The following is an 18,232-nucleotide window of genomic DNA, read 5'->3' as shown; positions in this document are numbered from 1 at the left end:
CCTGTTTCCATATCGACACGTACACCCATCGGATGCCGTGAAGCCGTGAACAAGGTGCGGCGACACGCGCCGGTCATCGCGTTTTTTACATGAACCTTTTTTTTTAGATTAAAAGAGGTTACCGCGTTTAGCTCCCGAGGAGGTTCGAGGCTTATTAGGTGTCACATCGGCATGAGAGTCCTGCTCCCTCAGTTCCGGGCTTCCGGCGTGCATTCGATGCGTACACACTTCCCCCACGAACTTGCCGCGCTGTCCGTGCTTTTCTTCTCGGCGTACGTTAGTACGTGTATAAGAGGAGCAAAACGTACGCCAGATAAGTCACTCCACCAATATCTATCTCTTTGTAACGTAGTACCAGTAGACTGGTTTCTTTACCCCCGAGATCAAGGCGAAAAGCAGAGAGGATGGCGGCGGACGGGGTGCTCCCAGAGGCGATGTCGTCTGTGGCAGAGGAGGCGCCGGTGACGGCAGACCGGCCGGTCCGGGCAGACCTGGAGACGAGCCTTCCAAAGCCCTGTGAGTGCCCGACTTCCTCGATCCGTTCCCCCCGCACTGCCGGCGATTTCGGCAAATTAAGCTGAGCAGGCCTGTACACGCAGACTTGGCTCGAGCTCTGGTTGCGCCCGACGTGAACCATCCCGAAGGAACCGGGGAAGGGCACGTCCACCGGCAGAGGAGCGTGCTGCAACAACACGTGAGCTTCTTCGATCTGGATGGCGACGGTGTTGTCTATCCTTGGGAAACTTACGGGGGTATGTACTGTAATGCCTAATCGCTCGTCAATTTCCCCCACGCAGGCTAGATGTAACTCTAATTTGACCAACACTGTCCCGTTAAGGTGTTCACTGTTGGTGATGAATTAATCTTGCATGAATTCCAGGGCTAAGGGCACTGGGCTTCAACGTGATCGTGTCGTTCGTCTTGGCAATTGCCATAAACGTTGGTCTAAGCATCCCAACTCTGCCTGTAAGTACAAAATGAAATTAAAATTCTAGAGGGACCTTGGGTAACATTGTTCCCCGTCGATTGTGTTCGGTTTTCTTTCCTGAACTAAAGCCACCTATTTTTTTAATCAAATCCGTCCACAGAGCTGGATACCCTCTCCCCTGTTCCCGGTATACATAAAAAATATCCACAGGGCGAAGCATGGCAGTGATACATTCACTTATGACACCGAGGGAAGGTAGTTTAAATCCGCTCCTGTTCAAAACACCATATGATCTGCTGGTTGATTAATTGATGATACACCAGCTTTGGTGTATTCTAGAAAAAAAAATGATCTGCTAGTTGATTACATGGCTGACACTTGACACGCACCATCAACTTAGGTTCATGCCTGTCAATTTTGAGAGCATATTCAGCAAGAACGCCCACACGGAGCCAGACAAGCTCACACTAGGCGAGATTTGGCGGATGACCGAAGGGCAGCGGCTGGCATTCTGACTTCTTTGGATGGTATCACTTGCAACGCTGATCTCGATTGATTGGGCCATTTGCATGCTTCCAGTCAGTTTTATCATGACAAAAAGTATATGGTAGAAAAATCATTACTAACGCCATGCATAAATCTATGTGAACCAGGATAGCGAGTAAGGGGGAGTGGATATTGTTGTACGTGCTTGCGAAAGATGATCAGGGGTTCCTTCCCAAGGAGGCTATTCGCCGCTGCTTTGATGGAAGCCTCTTTGAGTTCATTGCCCAGCAGAGAAAGGAAGCACATGAGAAGAAGCAGTAGGATGCAATTTTACAACGTTGTCATTCCGGATGCTTCGTGTGAACGGTTGTGGACCAGCTACCAAATGTATGCGTGTTTAGTAAGAGAATGAAATAAAATTCATGGGATAAAAACTCTCCGTGCAATACTCCATCAAACTTCAGGGGACTCTTTACAACTTTTCAATAAAATTGGCTGTGTGCATCACTTGATTGGTCGTTCTCTTTTTCGAAAAAAACTTCAGGGGATGAATAATCTGCTTTCGTTTCATGTTTTTTTTTTGGATTCTTTGCACATTCGGGAGATATCCTTGTTCCCTCTCCTTTAAGACAAGGCGAGGGTGCCTCGTCATCATCTGCAAACAATGTGGGCTCTGGACCGAGTTTTCAAGAATTTTGAATTCTTTTCAATATTAGTCTAATTTTATTGATCCTAAAACGTAACGAGATGTACGCGCGTTCGTATCTGCGCGCACACGTTGTTGCATGCATGTTCATGAAATTTTGTGTATGCATGCGCTGGTTTCTTTGGCAAGCACTGCAATGAGCTGGTTAAGTGTTTGAGGCATTTGTACGTGTACTACTTCATTTTTAAAGCTTTAAAGTGCTCCGTAGCACAAACCGTTTGTCCGATTCTCCGTTTTCACCGTTGGTTTCATATCGACTAATGATTTAAATCTAAATCCCATTGTAATGTGTTTCGATAATAAAAAAGTTGAACTCTTTAGTTACCACGCGGAAATGCACAAGTTAACATCCTAATTTGGAAGAAGTTGGCATATCGTAAGAAAGTGGTAACTTGTTAATAAAAGAGTGACGACTTCATATATTATTGGATGGTAATTTTCATTCACGAGTTACCACCCGGCCCTATTTAATATGAATTCCACGTGGTAACTTGTTATTAATAGAGTGGTATATTTGTATATTATTGGGTGATAACTTTCATTCGTGAGATACCACCCCTATTTTGTAAGAAGCTGCCACATGGCAACTTATTATTAACAAAGTGGTATTTTTTATATTATTAGGTGGTAATTTTCATTCGCGAGATACCACCCTATTTTGTATGAAGCTGTCACATGGCAACTTATTATTAGCAGCATGGTATTTTTGTATATTATTGGGTGGTAACTTTTATTCGCGAGATACCACCTCTATTTTGCATGAAGCTGCTACACGACAACTTATTATTAACAGAGTGGTATTTTGTATATTACTGGGTGGTAACTTTCACTCGTGAGATATTGCCCCTGTTTTGTATGAAGCTACCACATGGCAACTTATTATTAATAGAGTGGTAACTTCATATATTATTAGATGATAACTTTTGAGATTGATTTATTTTGTCGAAACATAACAATATGAGACCTAGATTTGAAGATCTCATCGAGACAAAGCTAACTGTCAAGACGGATTTTAAATTGAGTAAATGGTTTGAAAGTTTCAGCCTCTCAAAGTTTAAAATCTTGCAAGTATCAACTTGCTCGCATGCATGCACACAGTCTTCATACCATGCTGCTGCATGTGACTCGTATGCGCAGCTGTGCCATCGCGCGCACGGTCGCACGTTAGCAGCGTCCTTTATTGATTCATGGAAAAATTTATAATAGATCAATACAATCGAAACGAATAGTTCTTTGTGTTAAAGTCCATCTGCCCATATGGCCCCCACAACTTATCCAAGGAAGAGGGAATTGGAAGACCATGCCAACCAAAATTAGCGCGTTGAGTCGAGGTTTGTTTTTGTTTCTCACCCCAATAGGCAACAATGGAACAACGACACACCACCATTCCCTGTCAAAATTACATAATTTGGTTCGGATGGTTTCGAGTTTCAGTCTCATAAGTAGTTCAATCAAAAGATCGACCCGGGGGCTACATATGTACGATTCCGATGGCTTAGTATATGCCCGAGAGCTCCGCGGTGACCTGGTTGCCAAGTACGACTGACGCAAGATAGGAGGCTCCAAGGTGTTGAGGGTTCATGCGTCTTCGAGGACATGCTTCGGATATTTGACCAGGTGTTCGACCTCCACGACCCGGCGACTTCCTTCCAGAGCTACTCAAGCTGCCATGAGGCCATCAACCGGATACTGCAGATCTCACTCCTCTTGTGAGTTTGAGTTCCATCCTGATAACTAGGAAGTCGACTTCCTACCCTATGTGATGGCTGAGGTTGTCGTTGGTTAGGCGTTTGCGTGACATGACTACCAAATGAATACATGGCTTTGTGTCTTACCTATGCTTCGGAGTGTCGGTGGACGTGGTATAAAACAAGACAAGGGTGCTGCTCCCAACTCAGTGGCCACATCATGGGATGTAAGCCCAAGCTACTGAGTGAGGCTACATGCCCGTTATAAGAGTAAATTTCAGAGAACCACAGTTTTTGGGGCAGTCGTATCGCAAAACCGTTCGCAGAACCACACATTTTGAGGCAGTTTGTCTCAAGTATCCCGAACCGGATGGTTTGGCTGTTTCACATGTTTCCTTACAGGTGGGTCCAACATATCAGATGCCATGTCGGCATCGACTCGACCCGACCAGACCCGTTAACCCATGATTAACACCCCGGCCCCCTTCTCCTTCCCGCAGTCACAGTTTTCCCCACCTGTAAACAATTACGCGGCATCCGACAAGTGAGCCCCAGTTGTAAGGAATCATGTGAAACCGTCAAACCATCTAGTTTCGGGCTACTTGAGACAAACTGCCCCAAAATGTATGGTTCTGCGAACGGTTTTGCGATTAGTGTGCTTCAACGATACGACTACCCTAAAAATTGTGCTTCTTTGAAATTTACTCCCGTTATAATAAGCTTGGAGAGTTTCTCACGCTGAGTGTATGATGTATTGTTCATTATACAATAGCTTCCCTGCGGCAGATCCTCAGCTCCACGTCACCCCTAGTCCATGTCTTTGACCGCTCCGTTGGTTTCCCGTGCGCCCCCTCGCGTGACGCCCTAGGACACACGTCCTTTTTCTAGACCCTTCAAAGCCTCATCAGAATGGTATGTTGAACCTCCTGACATCGGATATGTTGGAGCTGGAGCTGTGGAACATGTCATTGAAATAATTCGATGGGACATGTGTGACTAACGGATCTGCATAACCTTGGCGAGGCAAGTGCTTATGAAATACTTGAGTTCTGGTAAGTCATGCAAGATGTAACATCTTTCACAAAACGACGTCAATTATCTGAGAGGGGCTAAAAAGACCTCCAAGCTATCTACAACAAAAGGTATGCCATCCTTCCTCCTAACTAAGATGACAAAGCTGTCGGAAAAAATATATGATGTTGGAGACACAGAGGATAAGGTGAGAAAGATCGAAGAGAAAGAAAAACATAGAGGCCGAAAACAATTTCACCTAAACAATAAAATCCACTGACCACCTAAACAACAAAATTCATAAAACAATTGTCCTGCATAAACGTGTTGTGACCTGCTGCATAAATAAAAAAATACATCTGATTTAACCTAAGACTCACCCGAAAAATAACTTCATTTAGCAGCGCGGCAAAGCACGGGGCCTTCTACTACTCTTACGTATTTTTTTTCCAACTGCTGATGAGACTGGAAGAACCAGTGGTGCAAGCAAGGGAACCAACATAAGTGGTAGCACCTCGTAAGATTTGAATTTATGTATAGATCCTTGATCTCTTATACTATAAATTATGTACTTCCTCCGTCCAAAATAAATCCCAAAATAAGTGACCTCCACGTCACGTCACTTGTTTTGAAACGAAAACTGAAACCTCCGAGCGAAACATCCAGAGAGGGCGAGGGACACCCGGTGCGCGGCCAGCGACACGTTACAGCCGAGCAGGGCCGAGCACCATGCACGCGCCCACGTCTCGCCGATGTGGCTCTTCTCCACCGCCACGTCCCCACCGCTCCCCGCCGCTTTATATGCCTCCACGGCCTCGGCGCCACTCCCCCACACTGAGAACTTCCGGAATCCGGAATAGCCAGCACTCCACTGATCAGTCCACTGCAAACCTTGATTAGATCGTCATGATGGCCACCAAGGCGCGCAACAGCGACCGCGGCGTCGACGCCCGTGGCGCGACGGCCAAGGCGGAAGGGAGGGCCGACGCCGGCGGCATCGACGTCCGTGCCGCCGCGAACAGGGCGGACGGGAAGCAGGGCGGCGACGCCGTGGGCAAGGCCGGGGATCTGCGGGGCAGCATGTCGCACACCGTCGACGCGAAGGACTCCCTGAAGATCGTCGCGCTGGAGGCGCCGGTGACCCTCGAGCGCCCCGTCCGTGGCGACCTCGAGGAGCACGTCCACAAGCCCTGTAAGCAACGCGCGAATATGTATTCTGCTTCAGTTGGTCACTCGAGCAGTTCAATTTTGACAGCCACGGTTTGCCTTCAATTTGAGCAGATCTGGCGAGAGCGCTGGCGGCTCCGGACATCTACCACCCGGAAGGGACGACGGACGACCACCACCAGCATCACCATATGAGCGTGTTGCAGCAGCATGTCGCCTTCTTTGACCGCGACGGCGACGGCATCATCTATCCGTCGGAGACTTACAGCGGTATCCATTGATTTAACCTTAATTTCTATTACATGTAATTTGGACAAATTTGAGTCACTTGATATGAGACGGAGGGAGTATTAATTAGAGCATCTGAAAATTAACACACGATGTCTCCAATCCAGGATGCCGCGCGCTTGGGTTCAACGTGATCATGTCTGCCTTGATCGCGCTAGTCATCCACCTGGCCATGAGCTATCCCACTCTGCCTGTGAGTGAACATTATATGCATCCGAGAATTTTTAGTTCAGCAATCGTCATGCCCTGCAAGTACACTGACAGAAAATAATTTGTGATCTGCAGGGTTGGCTGCCGTCCTTTCTGTTCCCGATTTACATCCACAACATCCACAAAGTCAAGCACGGTAGTGACTCGGGGAGCTATGACAAAGAGGGCCGGTACGTACACGAGGATCTCAATTCACACAGTTCTGTATTGACGTCGCTGAGTGAAAAAAAATTAATTCTGTGCGTTGGTTGGTTCAATCTGTAGGTTTATGCCGGTGAACTTCGAGAACATCTTCAGCAAGTACGCCCGCACGTACCCGGACAGGCTCAGCTTCTCGGAGCTGTGGCGGATGACCGAAGGGAACCGGGAGGTGTTCGATTTCTTCGGCTGGTAAGCATCGAACGGCATGCACGAAACTTCGATTGATTGGCCGGAAACGAGAAAAAGAACGAAAGATGAACGTGTTGATGATGTATATCTGGTGCAGGATCGCGATGAAGCTGGAGTGGTCGATCCTGTACGTGCTGGCGAGGGACGAGGAAGGGTACCTGGCGAGGGAGGCCATTCGGCGCATGTATGACGGGAGCCTCTTCGAGTACGTGGAGCGGCAGCGCCAGCAGCACGCCAAGATGTCCTAGATCGATGCCCAAGATGTCCTGTATCAGGAGTATATGGTTTCTGTAGCTGTATGTATAGGACACAGACGACTCTCGAGTCCCGAGTCCCGAGATGTATGGGGTGTCGGTCGTTGCTGTGGTTAAACAGAAATAATAATGTGATGAGATATGGCATGTTGTGCCCGTTGTTTTGTTCATTGACCAGCACCGTCCCGTTTGCGGTAGTCTGTCTTTTTCGTGGCTCGTCACTCCCGTCCCAACTGGGTCTGGCATGGGCAGCTGGTTGCTCGGCTTCGTTTTGGCGTGCGACCATGGAGACCGTAGATCGCTATGCTATCCTGTCTCTGTGTTTTGTAATCCCAGTTAGTCTATTACGATAATTAACTTGTTATGAATTAATCTCACAACTTGGCCTATTAGCTCAGCTGGTTAGAGCGTCGTGCTAATAACGCGAAGGTCGCAGGTTCGAGACCTGCATGGGCCATCATTATTGTACTTCCAAATGCTTTTTGAAATTAATTTAGGCCTCCATTGATAAAAAGAAATTTTCCAGCAAAGTATCTCTTTATTTATTGGTAATAAGAGGGGTGTGTATGTGGTTTTTTTTTTTTGTGTGTGTGTGGGGTGTCATACCAAGAATTACAGGGTTGATACTTAGCGAAGCGTGCAAGCTCATGTACAACTTTGTTTGTATCTCGAAGACAATGGCCGATGTCGAATTCAAGGAGGGAGAAACAATCCTGGAGAGAGCTGGTGACCTGCCGAGAGAGCTTAACGGCGGTCGTGGAGTCAGAGTGATAACAATCCTCGAGCAACCAGATAATGCAGACAGCGTGAGCTTGGGCCAGTCTTTTGTCAACCGTTTAGTTACTTTCGTACCAGTCTTCGAGTTTAGAGGTGAAATTCCCACGTGTAGAATATTCCGTAAGAACTTTATGAGTTTCAAGATGTTATTTTAGAAAGCAAAGGAACCCTTTTTTATCCATTTCTATTATTTGTTGGAATTAATACATACAATCAGCCTTTTGCTGTTTCGGTTTATAGATCGACATGTATCATTAGATCGTCAATTTGACCGATGTAATACGAATCATATGTTACACAAGATATATCATTAGAAACTTTGTTATATTTTCTAATGTTATAACTTTTATGTCATGCAATTTGTACTTGATTGATAAAATTAACGGTCTAGATACGAAATTCCTCCATGTGGGGATATTCTAAGAACTTACAGATTCAAGATAATAATATTATTGTCTTGAATCCGTCCATGGTTTCAGCAGACGACTTATAGACACACACATGTGTGTCTATAAGTCGTCTGCTGAAACCATGGGCGGATTCAAGGGGTCGCAGGGGCTTTGCCTGCCTTAATAATTCTGCTCTAAGTAGAAATTCGGTGCTATTTGAGAGTAAAAATTGTAAAAAATACTAAAATTTGTGTTTCATTGCCCCCTCCAATCTTCCATATTCAAATTTTGCGCCACTTAGAAGCAAATCCTGCCTCCGTCCATGGCTGAAATCTAACATATTTGCATTCAAAATTGGGTTCAAACAATTTTTCTCGTCACAAACATTTATATCCAAAAAATTTATGAATTTCATAAGTCACGTAATATTTTATCTAGTGCACAATATCAGCATATGATTTAAGAAAATCAAACAATAACGGGGCGAGAAAACTACCCAGCTAAAATGGACTACTCCCTCTCCAACAAAAGATGTCTCAAGTTTGTCAAAATTTGGATGTATCTAAACATGACTTATTGTATAGAGCATTCAAATTTAGTCAAAGTTGAGACATCTTTTGTTGGACTGAGAGAGTACGATAATTTAGCTTCTTCATTTGATTTTTAGTTTGGACAAGCAACCTTTTCTGTTCTTGTGTGTGTGTGTTTTCAAAACAAATGTATTGCCCATATTCCTTTTGCCCTTTCCCTTTTGCTTTTGCCTATTTTATTATTGTCTAACTAATTTTTATTTCTCTCACAAAAAACAAATTTTTATTTGATTTTACTGTATTTTTTCACGATGAATTGTTAAAAAAAAGTCAGCGTAATATAGTTAGGCAACCAAAAAAAATGTAGAAATGTCTTATACAAACAAATCAAAATAAAGAAGACAAAGGCTGGTTGCAAAGTGGAGGAGGAAAATGTTTGTGCGTTGGCGACATGCACCACCGCTGGGAAAGAAAAGAGCAACCCAACTGTTTGCATCCTAACAGGTTCGTGTCCTATCGCGTTTGTTTGCCAAAATACTGCATGAAGATTATCAGGCGAAGTTTTGACATTTTTTCGTTAAATAAACATGATAATCGATGCAAGATACCTCTCCGCCGCTCGCAGATTCCACACCTTTTCTTTTAGAGGACGCAATTCTTTGTTTTTTAGGGGAGGACGCAATTCTTTGTAGGAACTTCAAAACTTACTTTTGTTTAGCTCTAGCTTTATTGATTCAAGAGACGAAGTACAAAAGATCAATACATGAACGAATACAGATAACAAAGATACTTAACAAAAACTAAAAACTTCATTGTAATCTTTCGAAGTAAACTTCTCTTGAGTCATCCTTCACATCTTGATGCTTCTCCACGTATTCGTTGACAAAATTATAAAATGCCATGTTTGCACACAAGCTGAACTAACCTCAGAGGTTTTGAAAAGTCGCATGAGCCGCCCACCTCAAACGGTGAGAACCTAAGATCATTGAACGCACCGTGGCCAGGGCCATACCCCTTGCAAGGCAAGTTATAGAATTGTTTCTTCATCAATGAATCAACAATACCAAAAACACGAAAAGACGTGTCGTGAGAACCACTGACTCAATGACATAGGTTGCAACGGCCACACCAAAACGATGAAGGAGCCAGGTGTGAAATCATATGTGATGTGTAACATTGGCAAGTGTTTTAGATGAAACATTGATGCGGATACTTTGGATAATATGGATATTTATGTGATGACATGTATCTTGTTTGGACTTAGTGCTTTGCTAGTGGTGTGCTGATCCATTAGTTTCTTATGTGAAAACATAGCGTGAGTTGTGTGGAACTTACCCTGAGTCAAGTCGTGGACTTGTGCTCGTACTGGTTATTTGTGTGTTCGCTTTCAGGTGTTGCCGGACCTAGAGGAACGTGGTCGATGACGGGATCGAGGGACGAAGCTTGGGAGAAGCTGAGGTCGAGGATTAAGGTCATGCAGGACGTTCGTGCGAAGGAACAATGGAAATGAAGGCTACGATGATCCGGAAGGGCACCAGTTTGTCGTACGTTGTTTATACCGGATATGTATGGTATTGGAGATATTCGATACGTGATGGTCGAGTTTTGAAGACATCACAAAAAGCGTTGATGGCATGGAGTGGCATCGACGTGAAAATATGTAGATCCAGCCGTGGCTGAATGAGAGCCGTTTAAAGATTAAACAGTAGCATCATCAAGATGGCGTCGGATGGAAAAGTGGTCCACATGAAAGTTGTGCGTGTTGTCGAGACGAACAACTTTACTTTCGGAGTCATCTCAATCCGAGGTCGTCTGTGGGCCCCACGGGCAGAATAACGATCGGGACAGAAGAGTTCGTGTTGGATTCGGACTCGGTTTAGAGTCACGAATTTTCCTTTATAAATAGAGGGCGTCCTAACTAGGGTTTTGGCAAGGACGTGAGGGAACTCAGAGCTTTGGATCTAGATCAATTTTTGGAGAGTTCTTGAATGCATGGTTGCATCTTTTGTGATCGATCAACATCGTTGCAATAAAGAGATTCGTTGGCGGTGTCATCTCTGTTCTTCTCGGATCTTCGTGGATTCTTCGTGCTAGATCTTTCTAACACTTTGGTGCAGGTTCATCACGAGTTCATAATACTTTGGTGCAGGTTTATCACGAGATCAAGTGAAGATTGCGATTAATTTATTTTTCTTGTTATTCCTCGAAATTGGTTTTAGATTAATCCTCGTAACTTTCTGTCAGCTGTTACTATTTTGATCTATTTTGATCATATCTTTTGATTGGTACTTTCGATTGAGCTGATTCTTGTTGCGTTGGTTAGATAATTTCAATACCTTTATTTTGCATACTCATACGTATTTTTTGGTTCATGCAATCAAAAGTTACGGCTGTTTTACTATCACGGACAGAAAGGTGATTTAGGGTTTGAACTTTCGGGAAAAGTTTTAATTTGCTTCCGCGCAATCATTCAAACCCCCCCCCCCCCCTCTGATTGCCTATCTCGATCTCACACCAGGACATCAATTTTCTAGACGATCGCGTCTCCATTGCCAAGACGCCACTGAGAAGCACATAAAAACCTAACAAAAAAAGGTAGCAAAATTTGATATCAGACAGTGATCCGTGGTTCCCCTCGTCTCTTAAGGTCAGATTGGCTGTGAAAGACGAGCGCCAGAGATTGAAACTTCCTTGAAGACGACGGCAGCGGCTAGGCTTTTCTTTCTTCTAGTTATTTCGCACAGTGTCTCTATCTCCTGTGCAGAACTAATTCAAAACTTCCTAATCCTAACTAAGTTTATTTTTAGAATAACATGTAACTTTATTGGAACACGAGAAACACTACAGGTACAATGCTTTGGATCATATACTCTAGAAACTACAAGGTAACTCTTATAATTAAGAATTACAATGAAATTTCTTAAAGATATCTTCTTCATGATATCATACTTTGCAACATGAAATTCTGCTGAGACTTCAACAAATAGACTGCAATCAGACTGTAGCAGCAACATCGGTACTGGTATCCTGCACGAACTTGACTACCTTTGAAGGTTTCGAAAAGCCCCTTGAGTCGTTCATCAAAAAAGATAAGAAGCTATAAGCGTTGAACGTACTTGGGCCAGGGATGATCCCTAAACGTGCAGGTCGTCGAACCGCAAGATCATCATCAGAACGCCAGAGAAGTATTCCAAAATTACAAAAGATAAAACCAACAAAAGCACTGTGACACACTACCAAAATCTTAACAGATACGTATAAACGGATCTGCAAGTACACAAACTCAAGATAACAAAAGCACTGTGACACACTACCAAAATCTTAACAGATACGTATAAACGGATCTGCAAGTACACAAACTCAAGATACATAAGATCGGGTACGCTAAAACCAGGGGAATTGAAAATCTCTAACTCCCGTACCTGATCCTGACTAAGTAGAAATGGGAAAAATTAGGTCTGGGCTTGTGCGAGGCCTTGCTTCTTGACTTCTTCCGTTGTGCTTTTAGGCTTTTCATACGGATCACCGGCGCCGACCACAGGTCCACAGCCCACAAAACACAAGCGCGGAATCTGCGGAAAAAAGGAAACCATGTGGCGGGCGGCGGCGTCGAGGTGCGCCGGCGGCGCCATCCGGCAGCTGTCGGCGGTGGCTTCCCCGACAGCAGCAGGCACGCAGAGAAAGCTTCCTCTGGACGAGGGGGACTGGTCCTACTACAAGGAGTGGTGGGGCGAGGACGACGGGCCCGGTGATGGGGCACACACCGTCTTCCGCCGCCACTCCGAGCACGGCAATGGCGTCGTCTCCGTCGTCGCATACCCAGCTTCCCAACCGGTAGCTTCCACTTCCTTGTCCCCAGTTCGCTAGTTCCCTGTTTGATTTATTTCGTCGAGGAAAAAATGGAGATGAACAACCCTTGCTCTCCTCCAATGTTAGAGAAGCTAACGAATGAACACTTTGTGGCGATTAGATTCGTTCGAATTGCTATCCTCCAACATTATAAACTTAGGCCTAAAATTTCTTGGTATCAATTGGGCGTTTAGGTTCATGCTGATTTATGGCAAAAAGAAGTGCAGCGATGTTGTGGTTTAGGACATGGCCACATGGGGCGAAATTGTACCACTCTATAATTTCGTCTTCTCTATTATACTTTGGCTGTGTGCCACTATGATTATTTACGAGTCTCGTTATTCATACTGTACAATGATTTTTGAATATTTTAGACCAAACTGTTTTAAACTCATATACAAACACAACTTTTGTTGTGCGGTGACAGGCCAGTGATAAGTGGCCACTAATGGAGAGATGGCTTCAAGAAAGAAATTCAAGAATATACCCCGAATCAACTGGCGCTGACCAGTTTAAGATACTAGGCTACCAGTGGCGGGTGATGCGCTTTAACGATCATACACGGCAAAGTACTGCAAAAGTAATGGCGTGTTACAGGTCTCCGGGTGATAGAGCATTATACTCAATGCAGCAACCCCATTGTTTAGCTGTTCCTTGTGAGTTCACACTCGTACTATCTTCACAACAGTGGTGTTGATGAATTTATGATAATTTCTGCAAGCTAGTTTTTTTCAGCTTCATGTGCTGCAAGTATAATTTAGAAAGATGGATTCTTACACACAACTCAAGTATACACAATTACACGCATACATATACTGGTCAAAAGACCAGTAAGATGATTCTCCTGATTATTTCTTAGCTTCAAGTGTTATTTTTTATCAAGATCACAACAAGATTTTTTTGGTAAATGTGCATGTAACTTTCATATGCAAAACTAAAGCAATTTTGTTGGCACTTATGTTTTATCTTTTTCTTAAATATGGTCATACACATCTGACAATCTTTATTTACAGATGTTAAGAGTATGGTATCAGCAGGATTGGCAGCACTACCGTGTTGTTCTTATGATCTCCCTCAAGCAGTTTCTGGAGAGAACACTATGAAAATTCTTTGTATTGGCCATGGTGGCGGCAGCATACCATTGTTTTTGGCTAGCAAATTCAGAGGTATGCACTACCACTGGATTCACTAAAGCATACATTATTACTGGATCTTTTGTTTTGCCGATTGTTTGTTGCCTGCATAATGTATACTGCATCGAAGTTAATAATTTCCAGTCTTTGTTGGTCAGTTAGAAACTATACACCTGGCTTGTGTTAACTGCAAAGGTGCAACACTAATAAGTAATGACCTGCGCCTGAATACGTAACAACTTATAGAAGGACTAATGCACTCCCTGCACAACATACTCGAAGTCAGATTATTTGATGGACTTTTTTGCCTAACATAGTATCTCTAGGGTTGCTCTACCGGTAAATCCTTAGCTCCGCAGTTCCCCACTTCATATAGACACCTTAAACATCTTTCATGTGTTTCAGGTGCTGCCGTCCACATTGTGGAAATTGATCCAGTTGTCGTTTCAGCCTCAGTAGAATCTATGGGTTTCCCTGCATCATCTGCGAAAGGGTTATCAGCTCACTCCATGCAGCCTGCTGACGGTGATGAGCTGTTTTGGGGAGGCATCCACGACCGTCTTTTCCTCCACATAACAGATGCAGAAGATTTTATTGTCAGTGACAGCAATGTATACGATATAGTCTTCATCGACGCTTACGATGGAAAAGACATATTTCCCCACAAACTCTGGGATGTGGATGGAGCATTCCTGAAGAACCTAGAGAAGAAAGTCCATCCTGTTCACGGCACCGTGGTGGTAAACTTGCATTCTGATTCAGAGCTGTCATCTCCTGATGTTGAAGATGAGGGCCATTTCGACAGCATACTTCCCATGGGCAAGTATGTTTCCCAAGTCTGCAGGGCATACAAGCAGCATTTCGGGCTAGCCTTCACGGCGGCTTCCCCTTGGCTCTGCAACATCACCCTTGTCGTCTGCCGTGATAATGCGATGCTGAGTGGTGCGCGGCCAGGGCGTAGCGGTAGAGATTTTGTTCTTGGCAAGCTTTTGTCGAGTTCAAGCATGGTTGAGCAGGCGTTGGACTTGCCATTTCCTTGTTTGCAGTACGTCAAAAATGGCTTCACGCTGGTTGAGTGATCTGGGTCTCTTATGGAAACAAGCCTCTCTTTTCCTTTTGCACTATTTGGTCTCATAGACTGCTGATGAACCCTGAAATCAATCGATGGTTTCCTGTAACCTATTAGTGAGTAGTTCGCAGAACGTTCCATTCATGGTGGGGATCCTTTTTTTCCACATCAGGCAGTGTCAATCTCTAATAGTTTGAGTATTTCACAACTAACATCAGGCAATTGCAATTTGGGTCCGGAACATACGTGTTTCCTAAGCACTACAGCTGGGAAGAGGTCGAGATTACACGGTATGTGTGTATACCTTTTTGACTTGTGAGCAGATGTGGCCACAGAGTCGGGGTCGGGCACGTGAGGTACATTAAACCGGACGCCGATGGTTTAGTTTAGCTGTCTGGATGGCATACGCATGACCACGAGGTTCTTGCGCTTGCAAATTGACCCGCGATCGTTTCCAAGCAATGCTCGGTTGACAGTCTGACAGATGCATGGCTTAACCTAGCATCCTCTTGTCCTAAAGAAAACAGGCAAAGTCGGACTTTGAGCTATGCTTGCAGCCTCTGGGCTTGCACTTGCAGCAAAATACAAACAGAGATGTGTTCATGCGGCATTCCAAGTAAGCTTGGAATCAAAGCATGCCACGCCGTCACTGGCGGTCAAGACTCAAGAGTCACGAGCATTGGTTCAAGATTTGATTTTTTTTCTTCCTAGACCGAGCAGACGATACCGTTTTTAGTCTCAAGCCTTGTTTCTTGTAAACTCGATAATCATTCACGTGCATGCACACCGACCCTTTACATAGAAAAGTATTAAGCGCTGCCGACCCGATAATAATAATACACGGTTCTTGTGATACAAATCAAGGCACACCATCCACAGGCGAGATCTCGAGGGAACTTCTGGCCTCTCAAGAGTACGCCCAGAGAAAGAAAGAAAGTGAGAGAATGCTGCTAAGGAGCTCCTCCACGCCATTCCTGCACTCCAAATTCTCCTCCTCCTTCTCCTCGTCCCCTTCCTCTCTCCAGCTCCGGCGAGCTTTCTCCGACGGCCACCTCCCTTCCCTCACTCCCTCCTCCTCCGACAACAACAACAACAACAACAACAACAATAACCTCCACACGGAGCTCTCCTTCAACATCTACAACACCTTCAACAGCATGGCACCAGTAGTACCCATGCCGCTGGAACCCCACCAAGAGCAAGAGCAAGATGAGGAGCAGGCGGTGGTGCAGCCGGACCTGCCTGAGCTGCCGCTGTTCCTGGCGAGGGGCATGGGGATCGACCGCATCGCCTCCGGCCTCTTCACCGCCGGAGACATGGGTTCCGCCGTGGCTAGGATGATGAGCGGCGTGGACATGAAGGCCGTGATGGCGCTGGACGCGCAGTACAAGGAGATGGTTGATGAGCAGCCGGGCAACGCGCTAGTCCTGCGCAACTACGCGCAGTTCCTTCACGAGGTATGATACTTAACTCACTGCTAACTTCTCGCTCTTCATGAACTCTTAAACAGAAGAACTGTTGAATGCCCAGCGACGTAGTAGTACTAGTTCTGCCAGGCAAGGGAGCAAAACCTCCTATCTTTTTTTGTGTATTTGCCATTCTGCCAATTATCCACTCTATTCGTGTTGCACAGAAGAACTTGAATAAGATTCATCTGTTCCGATGCTGGGCATTGTGAACAATAACATTGGAACTCAAAGAAGTGTCTACTGGATGTAACATTAACACCCTAAAATCCAAGCCCCGCAAAAAAAAACACCCTAAAATCCAAGTAAACATACTAGTACTACAGGGAAACAGAACAGAGACTCCATGATAGTAATGATAAGGCCTCGATTACAGAGGTACTCCCTCCTATCTACGTTGTTTTAGCTCAGAATTTAGGATCGGAGGGAGTATTTCTTTTTTTATACGGAATTTACAGGTAGTTGTTGTTGATTTGGTCATAGACTCATAGTACTAGTTCTTGACCCTGTTCTCCTATGAAATGATGGACAGGTGAAGGGGGACGCCAGAAGAGCCGAGGAGTACTACTCGCGCGCCATGCTGGCCGATCCCAGCGACGGCGAGATCATTTCGCAGTACGCCAAGCTGGTGTGGGCGGTGCACCGCGACCACGACAGGTCCCTCGTCTATTTCCAGAAGTCGGTGCAGGCAGCCCCGCGGGACAGGTACGCTGTATATATTTACAGCCGTCCACTACAGATAAATATGAATAAACACCATAAAATCCAAGCAATATTGTTGCATCGATTTTAAGTGCTGACCGGTAGCTAATCGAGGTTAATTTCAATATTTGTGGTAGCCACGTTCTTGCAGCGTACGCCAGCTTCCTGTGGGAGCAGGACGACGACGACGACTCAGTGGAAGAAGAGCAAGGCATGGGTGGAGCGCCGGACCGTGCCACCGGCCAACCGAGAGAACTGGCTTCTGCGGCAGTGTAATCCGGCTGGATAGGACAGCCGAGCGAGGCGTGAAGACGGCGTATCGATCATCGTTGCGTGGTGTTTGTGTGTAAAATCTGTTAAGATGTTTGGACGAGTTGTGTGTGTATGTCACCGAATAAATAAGGTACCGGTTGGATGGAAATGGATGCGGTGAGGGCTGTGAACTTTGGTGATTTTGTTTGCAAATTCTAGGATGTTTCATGGTTCAGAATGAGATGCTAGCTCTGTATTGCCCCGATCGATATGACCTGCAAATTCTGGGACGTCCCCATGCTGGCTTTCGGAACTGGAGAGTGGCGCCTTGATGGTGGGCTTGCGCTTCTTCTTCAGCTCCAGTAGCTGCATCAGCAGGCAGAATAGAGATTGAATTATACTCACAAATTCAGATAACGACGACGCAAACACTGCTATGTACCCGTGGCAACTTTCTGCATCGACGTGTCGATTGAAAGTTAACCTAGCACGCACATTCTGAAGGCATTTCAGGACTAGGAACTAAACTGAAGGTGGTCGCCTACCACCGTACCACGTGAGGCCGCGCGTTGAACTACTCAAGGCGCCGGAAGTAGGACTCCTATTCGTTGCCCGAACGATGAGAAAGTGTCTCAGATTTTGGCAACCAGCACATGGGCACAGGGCGCACAGTGGCATGGCAACAAGCATTCTTTGGCACGAAGCAGCAACCACGTTGGCAGGAAACTGGGAAATATCCAGAAAATTCAGAGGCCGAATCGATGCGCATTCCTCACTGCATCCTGTCAACAGGCAGAGCCAAGATGATCCCTACTCAAGTACCGCTTCGGCTAGAACAGCCGAAGTCTGAACTAATCTGAATTTTCTGAATCTCCTACTCGTAGGTTCCTGACACCTATGGACCACGCGTTCACCTACGCCTATGGTGTCACCCTCG

At 45.3% G+C, this 18,232-nt stretch overlaps 3 protein-coding genes, 1 non-coding gene and 1 pseudogene across 4 annotated transcripts; all 5 read left to right on the top strand.

Moving 5' to 3' along the window:
• Positions 1-274: 274 nt before the first annotated feature.
• On the top strand, positions 275-1,926 carry LOC100836515 (annotated as a pseudogene).
• Positions 1,927-5,728: 3,802 nt separating this feature from the next.
• On the top strand, positions 5,729-7,274 carry LOC100841002 (peroxygenase). Its single transcript, XM_003581369.3, has 6 exons — positions 5,729-6,011; positions 6,101-6,256; positions 6,382-6,467; positions 6,560-6,654; positions 6,749-6,874; positions 6,972-7,274. Exons 1-6 carry the CDS (start codon positions 5,729-5,731, stop codon positions 7,120-7,122), a joined length of 897 nt encoding a protein of 298 aa, XP_003581417.3. The 3' UTR covers positions 7,123-7,274.
• Positions 7,275-7,511: 237 nt separating this feature from the next.
• TRNAI-AAU lies at positions 7,512-7,585 on the top strand. Its single transcript has one exon. It is a non-coding gene; the product is annotated as a tRNA-Ile (tRNA).
• A 4,705-nt stretch (positions 7,586-12,290) lies between these two features.
• Positions 12,291-15,087, top strand: LOC100836214. The gene is made up of 4 exons (XM_003580070.4): positions 12,291-12,658; positions 13,101-13,329; positions 13,687-13,839; positions 14,212-15,087. Exons 1-4 carry the CDS (start codon positions 12,416-12,418, stop codon positions 14,883-14,885), a joined length of 1,299 nt encoding a protein of 432 aa, XP_003580118.1. The 5' UTR covers positions 12,291-12,415; the 3' UTR covers positions 14,886-15,087.
• Positions 15,088-15,709: 622 nt separating this feature from the next.
• On the top strand, positions 15,710-17,533 carry LOC100835904. The gene is made up of 3 exons (XM_003580069.4): positions 15,710-16,332; positions 16,874-17,046; positions 17,181-17,533. The coding sequence occupies exons 1-3, from the start codon at positions 15,820-15,822 to the stop codon at positions 17,317-17,319; spliced, it is 825 nt and encodes a 274-aa protein (XP_003580117.1). The 5' UTR covers positions 15,710-15,819; the 3' UTR covers positions 17,320-17,533.
• Positions 17,534-18,232: the final 699 nt, after the last annotated feature.

Source organism: Brachypodium distachyon, chromosome 5, assembly GCF_000005505.3.
Source record: "Brachypodium distachyon strain Bd21 chromosome 5, Brachypodium_distachyon_v3.0, whole genome shotgun sequence".
Classification (NCBI taxonomy): domain Eukaryota; kingdom Viridiplantae; phylum Streptophyta; class Magnoliopsida; order Poales; family Poaceae; genus Brachypodium; species Brachypodium distachyon.
This window is presented reverse-complemented; position numbering and strand designations above follow the sequence as displayed.